This window comes from Biomphalaria glabrata, chromosome 4 (genome assembly GCF_947242115.1).
Source record: "Biomphalaria glabrata chromosome 4, xgBioGlab47.1, whole genome shotgun sequence".
NCBI lineage: Eukaryota > Metazoa > Mollusca > Gastropoda > Planorbidae > Biomphalaria > Biomphalaria glabrata.
This window is the reverse complement of record NC_074714.1, coordinates 16,347,034-16,363,477: the sequence shown is the minus strand read 5'-3', so window position 1 is coordinate 16,363,477 and position 16,444 is coordinate 16,347,034. Positions and strand designations below refer to the sequence as shown.

The 16,444-nt window shown below is 33.1% G+C and overlaps 2 protein-coding genes across 2 annotated transcripts in view; both read left to right on the top strand.

The window, feature by feature from the left end:
* The first annotated feature begins 8 nt into the window (after window positions 1-8).
* LOC129926016 (uncharacterized) lies at window positions 9-3,131 on the top strand. The gene is made up of 3 exons (XM_056027754.1): window positions 9-286; window positions 667-771; window positions 895-3,131. Exons 1-3 carry the CDS (start codon window positions 104-106, stop codon window positions 2,443-2,445), a joined length of 1,839 nt encoding a protein of 612 aa, XP_055883729.1. The 5' UTR covers window positions 9-103; the 3' UTR covers window positions 2,446-3,131.
* A 6,441-nt stretch (window positions 3,132-9,572) lies between these two features.
* LOC106067058 (uncharacterized) overlaps window positions 9,573-16,444 on the top strand; it is a 30,505-nt gene continuing 23,633 nt past the window's right edge. The window contains exons 1-2 of the mRNA XM_013226158.2: window positions 9,573-9,737; window positions 15,470-16,300. Of these exons, the coding sequence (XP_013081612.2) occupies window positions 15,525-16,300 (776 nt within the window). The 5' untranslated portion in view covers window positions 9,573-9,737; window positions 15,470-15,524. The remainder of the gene's footprint in view (window positions 9,738-15,469; window positions 16,301-16,444) is intronic.

Below are 16,444 nucleotides of genomic sequence, written 5' to 3'. Positions count from 1 at the left end.
AATGGGTTGGTAGACATAGTCACGTGATTTGGGCACGGCAGACATATTGGTGGTAAAAATCTGGTTTCTATGCACAATCAACAAACGCTTTTAGGCACTTACCATGGATGAGTCGAGCAAAGAAAGATATTTAAAGAAAATTTCAGAAATCAATAATATTGATCCTTACACTTTGAAAGCAAGCCAGTGTATTAAAGATAACGATTTGCTGCCCTCCTTGTGTTATCCAGATCTTTTCACTTATCTTGTTCTACAACAAAGTGCTTACACAAAGGATGAATTCAAGGTATGGAGTGGATTTATTTTATTTCTTAGACCTACTCTAGATCTAGATTATATATTAGATCTATATTATATTCTAGTTACTTACTTAAGTTAGCATATCTAGAATCTATATCGTTTTACTTAAATATGTAGAATATTTGGTATATTATATAAATATAGATCTAGTTATCTAGACTTAGGTCTAGAAATCTAGATCTAGATCGTGTTTATTTAAGTACCAGTATTTTAAGTATATAAACCATGACATATCTAAAATCTACATCTCTCTGTTGCTGCACATGTAGATTAAGGTTTTGAATTTCTAAATTTTTAGGATGATTTGATGTCCAACCAATTCTTTATATTACAAGAGCTCTAGATCTATTATTAAAATGTCTACAGGCTTACAAGAGTTTAGCAGCTTACAACCAGTTCCTAGATGGCTGGGTTCAAGAGGTTATGGCTTTTAAACCACACAACTGCCTAAATACTGTAGTACTAGCAAAGGTTAGTAATAAATATTGTTATATTATATACTAAATATCTTGATATTCAAAGGTATTAACATGTATCTAAGATCAATGTCTTGATATTTACAGGTATTTTAAAAAAAATTTTTCTTTAAAATAGGTTCTTCACTCTCAGCGGCTAGCAGAAAGGGTATTGCAGCCCTGGATAGTAATAAATCAAGAGGGTATTATTGTATCAGCCCACTGCTCCTGTATAGCTGGACTTGGCGAGTCCTGCACTCATGTGGCAGCAACTTTATTTATGCTGGAAGCCAACACCAGACTCAAAGAGAGTAAGACAGTTACAGGCGTGTCATCTTACTGGATGATTCCATCGGGGCTTAAAAAAGTTTTGCCGACTAAGATTTCTGAGATTGACTTCACCTCATCGAAAACAAAAAAAGTTAAGTTTGATACTCTTGTGGACAACACCACTTCTAAAAATACAAATTCAAAGGCTATTAAATCCAAAGAAACTATAAAGCTTACTAGCCATTCTTTTAATACATTTATTGAAAGTTTACATAATGACAGTTGCAATTCTGCAACCTTATCTGTTTTACCCCATTATCAAGAGTCTTTTCTCAATAAAGTTAAATATCCTGTTCAAATTATTTCTTTTAGAAATGAGAATTACTGTAATGTGACATTTAACCAATTAATGGACTATTGTCAAACAATTGACATAAATTTTTCGGATGAAGAAGCAAAAAGAGTAGAAAAAGCAACAAGAGGTCAGTCAGATTCCAAACTTTGGTTTTCCATGCGCGAAGGTCGAATCACTGCTTCAAAAGTCTATGATGTTTGTCATACCAGCATTAAAAAACCTTCTATTACATGTCTAAATTCAATTATTTCCTATCAAGGGTGTAAAGCTACAAAAGCTATGCAGTATGGCACAGAAAATGAAAAAAATGCAAAATTAGAGTATATTGCTAATATGCAAAATCATATCAACTTTAAATTGAAACAATGTGGACTTTTTATTCACAGTAGCTATCCATTTCTTGGTGCATCCCCAGATGCTATTGTAAAATGTAGTTGTTGTGGAAAAGGTTGTGTTGAAATAAAGTGCCCCTTAAGTTTAAGTACGGGTTGTAAACAAATTTCTGATTTGTTAGGAGAAGCTAATTTTTGTTTAGATACTGTAAATGAAACCATACAATTAAAACGTCATCATAGATATTATTATCAAGTACAAACACAGATTTTCATTTCATGTAGTGAATTTTGTGACTTTGTGGTGTGGTCTCCTTTTGAATTTTTTAAGGAAAGAATAATCCCAGATCATGAACTATGGTGCAAAATACTCGGAACGAGTAAAAACTTTTTCATGAATTGTGTTTTACCAGAAGTTGTAGGTCTTTATTTTACTAGAAACAAAGAAATAGAGCCACCCACCAAAACTAAACATGATGATAACATTTTACTTGATAGGTCTAACACACTCGCTAGTGCCACACCTATTTGGTGTATTTGTAAAGGGAAGGATGAAGGCAAAATGATTAAGTGTGACAATTCCCAATGTTCTATTAAGTGGTTCCATTTTGAATGCATACATTTAAAAAGAGCACCAAAGGGAAAGTGGTTTTGTTCTGAATGTAAAACACTACCTGATTGTGTAATAAAAAGGAAAAAAGCTAAGTCCATAGTAAATTTAAATGATAAATAAGAACAGATAATAGCTTTTAAATAAACAGCTTAAAATATTTTTTTAAATGTTTATTTCAATTGTATCACATTTGCCTGTTTGTGACATATCATTATCTGTTATCCTAACTCTAATTTGTAACTTCAAAATACTGGTACATATTTTTTTTTTGTCACATAGCTCATGTGCTTATGCATGTAACATGTTTATTTCATGTGTTAATTTGATAACTGTTTTGTATAAAAAATGTATTTACTCATTTTTTTGAAATTTATAATTTTCCTTAAAAATATTTATGCTTCATTTATTTTTTGGAGGTATTTACCAATGCATAATCATCAGATTAGCAATTTTTATTTGTACTGAGTCTATTAAAGTGTATTATAGTATAATTTGTTTTAATTTGTTTTGAATACTTTAAGTGGAAGTTAGTGTTATGACATTTACAGTAAGCAACTAAACGTCAATGAAACTTGACAACACAGGTTTAATTAAATAAATCACAAAGCAAGGCGGATATCAACAACCATCAAAACATTCTACTTTCTCTCCTTCTTGCATTCATTTCAGTCTCTAAATAGAGCCACTATAGAATATGGTTATTACAATAGCATAATGTAAATTTAAACAAAAATAATTTAAAAAGTAAGGTATTTCAAACATAAATATATACATAAATACATATCAGGTAAAAAAAAAACATAAAATTTAATCTAATCTAGTGGTACCACAGAGGGACATACATTGATTAGGCAGAAGCATATACGAACAATTTTATCCAGAGTTGGAACACCATCTTGTTTTTTATCATATCCCAGGTGAAGACTTGGTACCCAATCAGGATCATTTACCATTTGCACATAGGCAGGTTTACCTAGAATATTTGAAATAATGTGTGTTAAGTAACTAATTTGTGTACATTCATAATTATAGTACAGTAATTAAATCACATAATGCATTCATATATTTGTGGAATAAAAGAAATGAATTGAAATATTGTTTGAATATTAATTATTCTTTAAATATTATCTGTAGATCTACTAATTCAAAAGAGGCCCTTAGTGGAACAAAAGAGTCCCAGGTTCGAATCTTGTTGAAGACTGGTATTTTGAATTTTGGGATCTTTAGGATACCTCTGAGTTCATCCAGATAATCTATATTCTAGTATAATGACTAGATTTCAGATCACTATGCTCCAACAATAGTGTATCACTTACTTCTATGGTTGAAATCAGAAGTATATATTTTACAGATCTAGATTATATATCTTAACATATAGTTTTTATACTATTATATTATCTAGGTAAACCTACTCAGGCTACATTTAGTAGATCTACTCATTCTACTGATCAAAATAGTAATTTTAAAAAAAAATATATAATATAAAGTAACATGTAGATCAAGATTCATATCTAGAAGGTGTCTCTGCGGTCTAGATCTAGACTTAATAAAACTATTTTGATTAGAATCTAAAGATAGATCTAATATGGATCTATAGAAGTATTTAATAAACAAGTCTAGAATATTATAACACCATGCATCTAGATCATGATAGTAGGCTATTATAAATAGTCTAAAATAGATCTAGATCTAATCTAGAGCTTGAGTCGATATAAGTAGATTAATTAATAATAATAGTATACATACCATATCTACTGACATAGATCTAGAAATCTAGATCTAGTACTCTAACTGCATAATGATAAGTATTTAAGACTAGACACTAGAAATCTAGATCTAGTACTCTAACTGCATAATGATAAGTATTTAAGACTCGACTCTCAAGCTCTAGACAGATTGACTAGATAAGATTTCATTTAGATTTACCTTTTTTAAAATGATTTCCACAAACTTTAAGCCAACGTTTTCTTTCAACATATTTTGGGGTGAATCCCTTTCTGTTGATTGCTTTCAGCCAAGAGAGAAGTCTTTTCGAAGTAATCTCTTCAACGCTAGAGCCTTGCCAAGTTATCACTTTAGGAATGTTAAAAAATCCCATTCCTTTCTTGTTTATTGAAGTATTTGAGCATCCTTTTATGCAGCAGTAGCAAGGCATTTTGTTTAAATGCACTAAAAAGGTAGAGATTATGTTTCGGAAACTTAAACCCGATCGTATTAGTTCTAGATTGACTACAGTCAGAGTAAGGCTCAGTAAGGTAACTCATGTAAACTTACAGACAAGATGGCGGATCAGCATAGTACGCAGAAACTGTCGCGTCATATGTCTACCAACCCATTATGATAAGCCCTATCCTTCCAGTGTAAAATTAACCACATTCTCGGTAATAATGGATTCTCTGTTCAGATGTAGAAAAATATGCAGGTCGCAACCATGGGTATGTGGGTGCAAGAGATTCCGAGTAGGCCTAGCCAAAATCTATTCAAATTTTGCACCTTCAAATCAACTGAACAAGAACTGAACAGCTTCTTTCCACTGAAGTATAGTCTTACGCTATCCTAGTATAATCAGGAATTAATGTTGAAGTTGAAGTTGAATTGGTAGTTCAAAATCAGAGAAATATCCTGCAGTGAAATTACTAAGTGCGGTCCATTCCTGAGAGACAGAATACGTACATGCCCCCAACAAAATATAAAGGAATTTATTGAAATATAAGTGCTCACGAAAACAAAACAAAAAAATATACAGAAAGTTTAAAAAGCAATTATTTTTCGATTTTTTTCCACACTACTCCTAACAAGTCCTAAAATCTAAAATATGGATCAAAATTTTATGGTATATTAAAATTGTCATGCAGAGCCTCACAAAAACGTATTAGCCACAAGAAAAAATTGCCAGGCGAAAAAAATGAAAATATCTTTTCTTTCAACACACAAGAAAGAGCTACTGATGGAAAAATACCTAGAGCTTCCTTGTCCGTACGTATTGTTCATGAAACAATAACACTATAAGTATAACACATCATGACAAATATGAATTTTAGTCGCCTTTATTGAATCCTCAGATGGAAATCAATCTCGATGGTTCTCCCAGCGACATAGACAAAAAAATTATTTTGTATGGGGGTTTCAGGTAATTGTCACAGTTTCTCCAGAAGTCTCCGAACTTCCAAAAAAGAATCTATTGAACTTTTATTTTTAAAAAAATATGTCAGTCTCCGAATATTGCCATCTTGATTCGCATTTTTTTTTTTTACTACTGTGGTAGGCCTAAGTGTGGCTACATGCAAGCGAAGTTTTTCCAATATTACTTTCATGAAGAAATATACTGACAAGCAACGATGACGAATTTAAGACTTACTAATTTGGCTATTTCGTCTATTTAACAAGACCTAGTGGATAAAATTATCGATAGTTTGCTGGCGAGAAAGCACGTGAGATTCACTTTTATTATCTTCTTTGCTAAACAGCAATGCTTAAATAATGATACACTTTATTTCGAAATTAGAAACTTTTCGCTGTTTTAAAACTTTTTTTTGAGGGCATAATGAGGAGCTGCCGCGACAGCGGGCATCAAATACCCTAGCTACGCCACTGATGAAGATATGCTATTATTGTAATAAGCTAGAATCTGTTTGTAAAATGTTTTATATGTTTCGGATGTTCCTTCAGATAATCCATTTCCTAGTCCAAATCTTCGATGGACAATCGGGCAGGGGTGACACCCAACTAAAAAAATCACTTTTCCAAAATGCAACTTTTAAAAATAAATATTACTACCTCGAATGTCTCTCACAGTTTAGTATCAACATGTCCTAACCCTTCTAAATTTAATTCTACTTGACTTGTAATTTTACTATTATGAGAAAAATAATGCGTTGTAGATGCCAGGTGAAAGTGTTTCTGAAATGTAGAAAAAACGCATGGCGCACACTCTGGGTGATGTTAAAGCGCTCCCACTGATATCTCATCTGACCAATTGAGTGGCGAATGTAACATTTTTCTGTGTAAAATGTTAGAAAAACACAGACTTAAGTCCTCGCTAGCCATTCGACGCGTAGGGCTGCAAGATATCTCCACAGAAATTAGCACAAGGCGACTTTCATAGTCACTTCCCAGCTGGTGCCCACGAAATTCAGGACTTCTAAAAAGGTGTGACGGTTAGACGTGGACGGCCATGTTTTTTGCGTTCCTCTTTCGGCTTTCATGTTAAGGATGACATTGGTAAACATGTTTTGTCTTTTCTAAGGATGTCTCACAAATGTCAATCGACGTACCTGTCCAGTGCTTGAATTGGCTTTTCGACATTTCAAAATAGAATCGAAAACCATTTTCGATTAAAAGCATCAATTAATTAGCTTACAGTTTTATTGTAATATAAAGAAACAAAATAAACAATAGTTCTTTGTTTTTTGGGGGTAGATTATCTTTTTCTTGTTTCGAAAAAGGGGGGGGGGAGACACTCCGAGCTTACCGCATAGGGTGACACCGACCCTAGTGACGCCACTGAGTTGAAGGCCGCTTGCAATTCTTTGCTCTATAAAATGTGTGAATATTCTATGACACGTCAACCGTTACGTTATGTTTTCATTTGCACATAATTAGGCCTATACTCGTAAGTTAAGGCCTGGATTATGATAAATATGTACTTATTTTTTTTTGTTAATTTGACCTTGGAGGAGAAATCCTTGCCAGTTGTCTTTCGCTGTGATATATTTGAAAGTTTCTTTGAACAAGAGTGAAGAATGCAGACGTCTTGGTTAATGTATTTTCTTACCTTATCTTATAAAATACAGACGTTAATTCAAAAAAAAAAAAAAAAAAAAAGATGATTACGTCCTACGCGTCATATGCATCTAGTCATGCATGTTAACCAATGACTTATAATAAACTTTGTCAGGTCATTGGTTTTCCTTGCTGGCTCAGGTGTTGCGGTCGGTGTTAGCGCTCGATAAATATCACAAGTTTAACACGTCCACTAGTTTACGATAGCACATGATATAAGAACGTTTAAATTTTCACATGCCCTGCTCCTCCGCCGAGTCAAACCGGTGATTTGGATCAACGGAGACTGGCGGTAGCAGCATCATGAAATTAACTGCAATTGCTGGGTCTGTTGGTTCCACCGTCACTGCTGCTACTGTCATGAAACTGCAGATATCTCAGGCATTGGTGTCTTCGTGTGTTCGGTTAGTTGATGATGATTATATTCGAGAAGACTTCGTTGGTTTTGTCCCTGTTATTCAGAGAGACGCATTGTCTAAGAAAACCGTCATTGTCAGCGAATACATTAAATACAGTATAGAGATGGACAAACTACTTAGCCAAGGCTGCCCTGTGATGGCTAGTTTTAGAACTGTGTTTAAGCAAGGATTGGGGGAAAATACGCAAAAGCAGCCTTTGTCCATTGCGAGACTCACAGACTTAACATTGTTGTCAATTACCTTAATTACCTTTTTTGGATATGCATAATACTGTCATCGAGAAGATTATCAATTTCTTCCTTGACAGTCCCAAGAGACGAGTGTTGGTAGCCTACCAAATTTATCTCTTTGGTGTGAGACACGATGGACTGAGAAAAACGAATCCAGCGCTTTCAGTCAAAACTCCGAGAAGCTCTTTAATAACATGTCTGGCGGATCTTAAAATAAGGGCTCTGGTTATAAAGTGCACATGTGTAATCAGTGCCTTCCTCTCGTGTACTTTTTTGATTTGTCTTATCATTGTCTTCAATTATTCAACCGTTATTGAACCGGTTTAACAAATTTAAAATAAAACGGTTCACATATGAAAGACAAAAAGTAGCCGGAACTTTGCAAGATCTAAAATATAATGATATATTGATTTTCAATATTTTAAAAAATAGTTTTTCAGATCTGAATGTTACGGGAAGACAGATAGACCCCACAAAACTAATAGTAGCCTTTCCACTTTCGGAGATTTTTTAAAAAATAATGACACCATAGATACCTTTGATGATGCCCCTGGCTCGTCAGCCACAACTTTCCGGTGACCATGTCTCGAATCGGGCCGAAAGGACGGAAATTTTAAAATCGACAAAAAAAATAATTTAAAAGATTGTTGCCAAAAATCCTTTAAATTGCTTTGCAGCACCCAACTAAAGATACTTTATCTAAACGTCTTATGCCTAGTTCCAAAGATATTGGAGCTAATTTAAACAAGCTCCTCCAGCAAAGTGCAATAGATCTTGCAACCCTGCTTGACAGTCTACAGAGACGAATTCATCGATTGGCGCTGCACATGCAATTACATATATTCTCAATACTATAGGAATTAAGTTTCCGAAATACCTAGCCCTAAAACAGAGGGGCAAACCGAAGCCAACATCCTTCACATTTACAAGCAGTCGTTGTAAAAAAAAAAAACAAAAAAAAAAAAAACTGGCATCACTAACCTAGCACTTTACTTTATCCATTTTATACGGGCCAAAGCTTTATTAAAGATTCTTCTCGTATGGTTCTTGTACATGTGTAGTTTAAGTCATACATTTTTAAGCCATTTCAAAGTGTAGCCCATTGATAGAAATTTACGTATGAAAAACTGTATGATAGACAAAAGTATCTTTAGAGGCAGCTCATTGGGTCTATGTAGGCCTAATATGTAGGCCTATCTAATGTTGGAGAAGTATCTTGATGGAGGCTGGAGCCTACTAGGAGCTTTCAATTTAAAATTACGATCTGCATTCAGATGTTTGGTTTAATCCACATTGTAACAGACCAGAAACTTTTTTTCTGATACATACATGTGCGACAGAAAATTGTGATCGACATTTCTAGCATCACGCTCCATCTTAAAATAAAAGTAAATAATAAATAAAAGTCTGGTCACCTTATATATATATATATCGTGAAATACAGATGTTACATAAAAAAAATCATATTTAGTAGTTATAAGTCTATATGCCTAGATAGATAGATAGATACTTAGATTGATAGATATAAGCCTATTATTGATTGTAGGCCTTATATAGGCCTATTCCTATAATATTATATATTTTTTTCTTTGATTACTATGATCTTATTTTTTTTTAAATACATGATGCGACTTAAAAAAAAATCTCAATACAGCCATTATAGACTTTCTTTCACGAAAAGTACACAGAATCTGCAATTTGTAATGTAGTCCATTCTGTCTAATTGCATAATATTGATTTAATTTTTAATAACTGGGTCATTCTCTCGATCTGGGAACGGGGGGTATCCCAGAATTCCATTTATCGATGGAACGGAAGTGAAAGATCCAGGGGATTCCCTTTTACTCGTTTTCAATGGGGTGAAAAATTGAGCTTTGTTCGAATTTGTTAAGTCTAAACAGCAAATTTTATGTGCGGATGATAAATTTATCTACGAACTATGCATGGATATAATTATTGATGACCTTCTTATCTATGAAAGGTAACACTTATCCAGTAGATCTAGATTATAATTATATCAACTCTTTTAACCTAAGACAAGGAATCGATCGCTCCCCGGTCCCGGAATAATTTTGTTTTCTGTCCTCCCACTCCTACTGAGGCTACTGCTGGACTACGTCTACGTTGTCTACACTCACACTGTCTAGGTCTAGATCTGACTATATAGATCTAGATATCTAGATCTACTGAGTTACTCTTTTAAGACTTTCAAAACTTTGTTATTATATAGATCTAAAAGCAATAAAAGTAAATCTTCAATAATATTAATTCATAATTTCATTTCATTGTCATTATTAAATATTATGATTATCATTATTTTTTTTATGATTATGATTATTCATTGAATGATTGATACTAGATTCTAGATCTAGACCTAGTATTGATACATTTTTGTCTAGCAGAATCTTAGCAGATAGTAGATTTAGATCTAGATCTAGATTTAAGATTAGAATCATTAGATATTTGGCGAATATTCGCTGATGATCTATAATTCTATAATCTATATTATTATAGATCTAGGTAGTGACAATCTATAATCTATAATAATAATATTATCTAGTGCTAGACTCTAGATCTAGAATCTAGATACAGTAGATCTGATGTTGATCTAGATCTAGTGATATAGATCTAGATTATCATTATAATCAATATAATATATAATCATTTTTTATAATGTCATGTTTAGTATTAAATATGATATAGATCTATGTACTGTTAGATTTTAGATCTAGATCTAGTATCATCTAGTTATTAGGTTGTTCAGCCCAGTAAACTATCTAGATCTATTAGTTATTAGTATTACTAGTATTAGATCTAGATTTGCTAGACTAGATATAGATGAATATCAGTTGTAGCCTTCTCATTTGCCTGCATTATAACACCCCACACACTACACTTGCCTGGTCGAGCAGTATGCAGACTATGTGTGCTGGACTGTTGTTCGGACCTCTCGATGGTCCTGAGTTCATACCATGCTTGCTGCCATCCCGCGTCATCCTGCGGGAGGTTTGGACTAGGAAGTAAACTATCTTCAACTCTGAAAGAACCTCTGAAGCATTAAATATACAATTTTACAAACAAACAATACATTATACTACTTTGAAATGAAATGCCTCACCCCCAACAACACACTTTTTGACACCTTGTATATTCAGTGAATTTCAGTGGAACAGCCAGCATTTCAATAATATTGCATATATATATAATTTATTGGCATTCTCCATTAGAAAGCCCTCATTCCCAACCTCTAACTTTTAGCCTGCCCCAATTTTTTTTTTCATCCCACAAATTAAAGGCCATTAAAACACAGTTTTAAACAAATCAACTGTTGAATCCTAGCATAATAATAAACCCGCACTACACAAATTTTTTACCAATAAATTATAAAAGTACATTAAAGCTTTGCCCGCAGAACAGTTTGAAAGAAGAAACATCACTATCTTGTCATATAAATTACAGACATTATTTCAAAAGAGAAAATAATTACATCCTACGCATTTCATGTATCAATCTAGTCATGCATGCTAGTAACTTAGTCTACTCTTTACACTTTTTTTTTGTCAGTCATAGATCTAGATCTAAATAAAAATACACCTTTTTTTTAGATATAACCCATTTCCACAAACCGTATTATAAAATTTAAATACATCCTCCCACCCCCAACACACTCACACTTTTAATAAGACCGACCCTTATATTCACTGTGACAATTTTAGGATTTTTGATTTAGAATAGAGGCCTACTTGTAGATCAAGGTGTTTTAAAACTGTGCTGTAGACACATCAATTTAGTAACTACAGTCTTTACATTTCACTCTGTAGTAATTTTCTCCACACGTTTTCATACAGATGTTTTGTTTTCTTTGAAAAACACAATTGATAATCACACTGATCTAAGGATAATCCCTCACATTTACACTGACAATATCTAAATCTAGAGGAGAATTAGATTTAAGTATCTAGATCTGAGTAGAATTAAACATAAGTTATAAAAAATTGGAAAAGAAAACTACACACCAAACTCAAAATTTAAATAGTGAGTGCTTAAAGTAAAGGCAATATAAAACTTAACATTTTTTAGACATTTAAATGTCGGCTGTAAAAAACTTTTTAGGTATAAATTGCGAATAAAAAATTATGTAAAATTTTGGTATATTTATCCACTGCAATTTTAATCATGAAAATGTACTTATTAAATTGTTCTCTAGGCTTTAGATTTAATTTATAAGTAATAATAGGTTAAATTTTTGTATTTTTATCCACTGCAAGTGGGAGAATTAGTCATTATCAGTCAGTCATTCATCAGGGCTTTGAATCATTTATCTAGAAGATATACTAGTCTACTATATGTAGATCTAACTATATTTAATATATATTGTTACGATCTCTCCTACTCAGGCCTTCTGTAACTACTGCTAAACACAACACATCAACACATCAAGAACCTGACAACAAGAGCTCCACAAATAATCTGGTACTTTAATAATGAGTGAATAAGTAGAAGACAGCCAATACTAGACTATCGACAACACATCAACAACTAAAATGTTACATTGTACATCACCGTACAAAACTACTGTCTCTATTTCTTCCTGGACTCGTACATAACACTTGTGGACTCGACCAGGACCGACTTCCGACTGACAGTCCCGGTCTCAACGCTCTCCGGTCTTGAACTGCCGCTTTCTTACACACTGTGTCACTCTACCGCAGGCTTTCGATCACATGACCATAACATTGGTCATATTTGCGTGTAATCGTAGTACTGTCCCTTGTCCATGGCCCCGCTGACCTGAGTGATTCACGTGTGTGTCAGCTGAGCCTATAGTTAACCCTTTTGCGCCGCCAATAGGGTCGTAACAATATAAATAGATCTCGTCTAAAGTTTGTTATCTATAGAAATCTAGGGTCTAAATAATAAAGACCAAGAGTGTGTAATGCAAAGTTTTAAACTTTTATTTCAATGTCAGTACTAATGATACTGAATGCCAACTGCTCCACTTCTCCCAAACAATATAGATCATAGATCAGATATCTATATAGATTAATATAAAAATATACTTGAACTAGTCTTACTAACTAGATCATCTAGACGCTAGAGGTCTTTTTGTTTTCCTCTTTGAAAAATGGATAGCATCGCATTTATGATCATAAGTTGCAGATTTGTTAGATCAGATAGAATTTATGATCATTATCATTTCATTATCACAATCCATTGAGAAGTAACTAGTTGTAATGGATTGGACTAAAAGAAAGGAAAGCCTATTTATAACTGATCAAACAATGATCACACAATAGCTTAATTGCTATGATGCCCTACCTACACACTGCAGGCCACACTCAACGTTTTGCTGTCTGGCCCCTCAAAACATTAGCCCACAGATCTGCATAAAAAAAAAATATCAAGAAAGTATCTATGACTAGGTTTGGGTATCTTTCTTTGATGGAGTGCTATTCTAATTTTCATGCATAGATTTATATGCTTTTTAGAAAGTTTTTAATTGCCATTCTTAGATTGTCTTGTGATGGTCATGTCCTTGACATCATGTATGTGGTAGAAGGCACGGCACCTCTTCTGCATTTTTTTAAAAATATTTTGTTAGCTATATATTTAGATCAAAATATAATATATAGATATCTGTAATATATATATGTGATGGTTAAAGGGGAAAGCTGATAAAATGAAAGAAAGTTGGGTATTATTGTTGAACAGAGAAGTGAACTACAAATTTTTTTCTGATAGCAAAGTGAATGGAAGATATGAAACATTTTCAGTCAAAATCAAGAGACAAAGTATTATCCAATAGCAAAGATACAGGAAAAATTTTCAGTCAGAATCAAGAGACAAAGGAATAAATTTCTACTAACACATCTGATACTTTTTATATTTATATGCAGTAAAACAGCAATTTTGAAATTTAAGTTGTAAGAGTTGTGGCCATGAGAGAGTCATGGGATCATTATTGGCAAATACATTTCCAGATAGGTTTCAGCCATAATAGAGTTTTGCTTTTTGTCATAAACCAGGGCAAGAGCAAGGGGCTTATTTAACCTTGTCTTGTAAATTCAATTATAATTGTGTCATGGCATGAACTGAGAGGGGACAAATAAGCTTGTGATGTCATGCACCAAGAAAGACAAATTAGACTTGTAAAAAGTAGGCTTACAATGTTTGATGAATCATTAAGTAAATGAAAGTAAAACTGTAAAGTTTTGCATATTTCCTCTCACAACTTTTTGGTGTAGTTTATTATTTGCATAAACCTAAATGGAACTCCACACACATTTTCTTCAAGTTATACTTTGTGAGAAAAATACCTCTGAGTAAGTTATTGGAGAGTCTATTTCTATTTTTTGTCCCCTGTGATTTGATCAATCAAAACACTCTTTTAACTTTTTATAATATTTTGCAAAAGAAACAACTGCAGTTCTTAAGAATCTCTGAAAAGCAGGTTTCTTTTAAAATATATTATATTGATCATGAAAGAGGTTGACAAGAAGCTTTTAAACTTTATGTATGCTATTTATGAGTGAGATTGTGTGTTTAAATATGAAGGAATGAATGTGATCAATGGAAAATATGCTCTTGTAGTTTAAACAATAGAAATAAAAACGGACATTAAGACACTTAAATTTTAAGCCCAAAGGGAAAACACAAAAAGGAAGATGTTTTTTGTTTTTTTTTTGCCAGACATGCTGGTAACCCTAAGACAGTAATACCTGTAAATCTAATCCTACACATTTTGTTTTAAAAACATGATGTGTCAATAATCTGTTCTATTACTGGTAGACTAATAACAGCAATACACCTTGTATGTTAATAAGTATTGGGATCATTTGTTTATAAAAATATTTGTACCTGCATTAAACAAGATTTTTAATCAGATTTAGTTTAAGCCTGAAAGATGGCAAACACACCAAGTGAGAGAATGAGGGGATATCAACTGTCTGTCATGTAGTACATTCTAGTCATGTTCAATTATTTGAGCAAAGTGGATGTAAAGCTGGAATGTGTGCCTGTTTAAGTGAAAATATTTCTGTTTTCTTGGAATAGGAACTGCACTCTTTACTAACAAGAAATGTAAATTTGGGCTTCACTTATTTATATTAGCCATCATTGTGGTGTATTTTTTTTTACTTATTTAAAAAATCAGAAAGGCTTTAAAGTTAATAATTTTTTAAAAACAATTTTTGACCCTTGAATTCACACACACACACACACAACAAACTCCATTAGCTTGTCAGGCTGGAAATTCCTAAATGCTTTTATTTTTAATTAAAACCAATTTTTAGATCAGTTCTAATTTTTAAGATGCTTTTATAGCATATCAATAAAATATATATTATATGTCTATTTAAATGTTATTCTATCTATATTAAACCTGTTTTGAACCTAATAACACAATAGAGTCGAAAACCATGTCCTTAGAGTATGGCTTTAATACACTGAATGACTACACAACACACATATTAACATTTCGTGGACATTCTTACTGACGAGTTACAAGCACATGTAAACATTAGAACGACTACTGATACAGTAAATAATTTTCATAATAGAACCCTTACTTCATTAGGTAGCACAAAATGGACAATACATTTCTTTGAAAGAATTTTTAAATTTATACTGTACATTTTATCTTTGTTTAGCTTAATTTTAACATATATTTAGCTGGAAAAAACAACAACTAATTTTTTTTTTCTTATATTTTAGGGAGTTGACAAAGGTTCTTCAATAACTCAGTGCACTGACTAAAATTGAACAAAAAATGGAGGAAGTAGCTAACTTAGTTGATTCTGGTGGTGACACAGACACTTTATCTAGAGACATTATATCTGGCTCACTTGAGTCTTACTTGAGTGAACAAAAAGAGAAACCTGCAGAGCTGAAAATGATAGACAGTGACATTCTGGCACTAGCGAACCAAGTTGGTGATGAGCTTGAAGATAGTTCAGTTGATGGTGCTGCCTTGGCAACTGATTTATCATTCTTGGCTGAAGCAGAGGCTAAAGAAACTGCTGGTGAAGTGGATGATGCAGCGCTTTCTTTCCTGGTTGGTGATGGGAAAATGGAAGTGGCTAATGAGGACTTGGCATTTCTAGAGGAACAGGACATGTCTGAAGGGGAGAGTTACTCTGAAGAGGAGGGGGAATCAGAAGTGGAAGAAGAGTCTGGCGATGAAACAGAACTAAACACAGATGAGGATGCCACAGAGGAAGAAAAAAGTGGAGAAGAAGAGAAAAAGACTGACGCTGAAGAGGATGGCGTCTTTGGACAGGTGTCATTCTATGATGAGGAGTCTAGTAACTCTGTTGACGTTCAGAAACAAAAGAAAAAGAAGGTGGAAAAAAAAGTCAAAACTAAAAAAGTTGCTAAAGGAAAGAAGAGAAAAGCAGAAGGAAATGATGATATGGAGAAGAAAGGTAAAAAAAAGAAACTAAAACGAAAGAAGAAGAAAGTCAAAGCTGAAGAAGATGAGGATGATGATGAAGATGATAAACTTCCAAAATCTGGTGCAACACTGATGAGGAGGAAAAATATCAGGTGAGAAATAACTGGGCTCTGTCAATGTTAGCTCACTTTTTAAAAAACAAAACTTACATTTTTCTTACTTAATTATACCCACACCACCCATCACTAGCATCTAATAACTAACAAATCTAGTTGAGAGTTAAATCAAATATATCT

Bases quoted from the DNA above. Each gene is read 5' to 3' on its own strand.
- LOC129926016 (XM_056027754.1), top strand. From the start codon at position 104: ATGGATGAGTCGAGCAAAGAAAGATATTTAAAGAAAATTTCAGAAATC. The intron at 287-666 runs GTATGGAGTGGA...AAATGTCTACAG, and splicing joins ACACAAAGGATGAATTCAAG to GCTTACAAGAGTTTAGCAGC. The intron at 772-894 runs GTTAGTAATAAA...TCTTTAAAATAG, and splicing joins ATACTGTAGTACTAGCAAAG to GTTCTTCACTCTCAGCGGCT.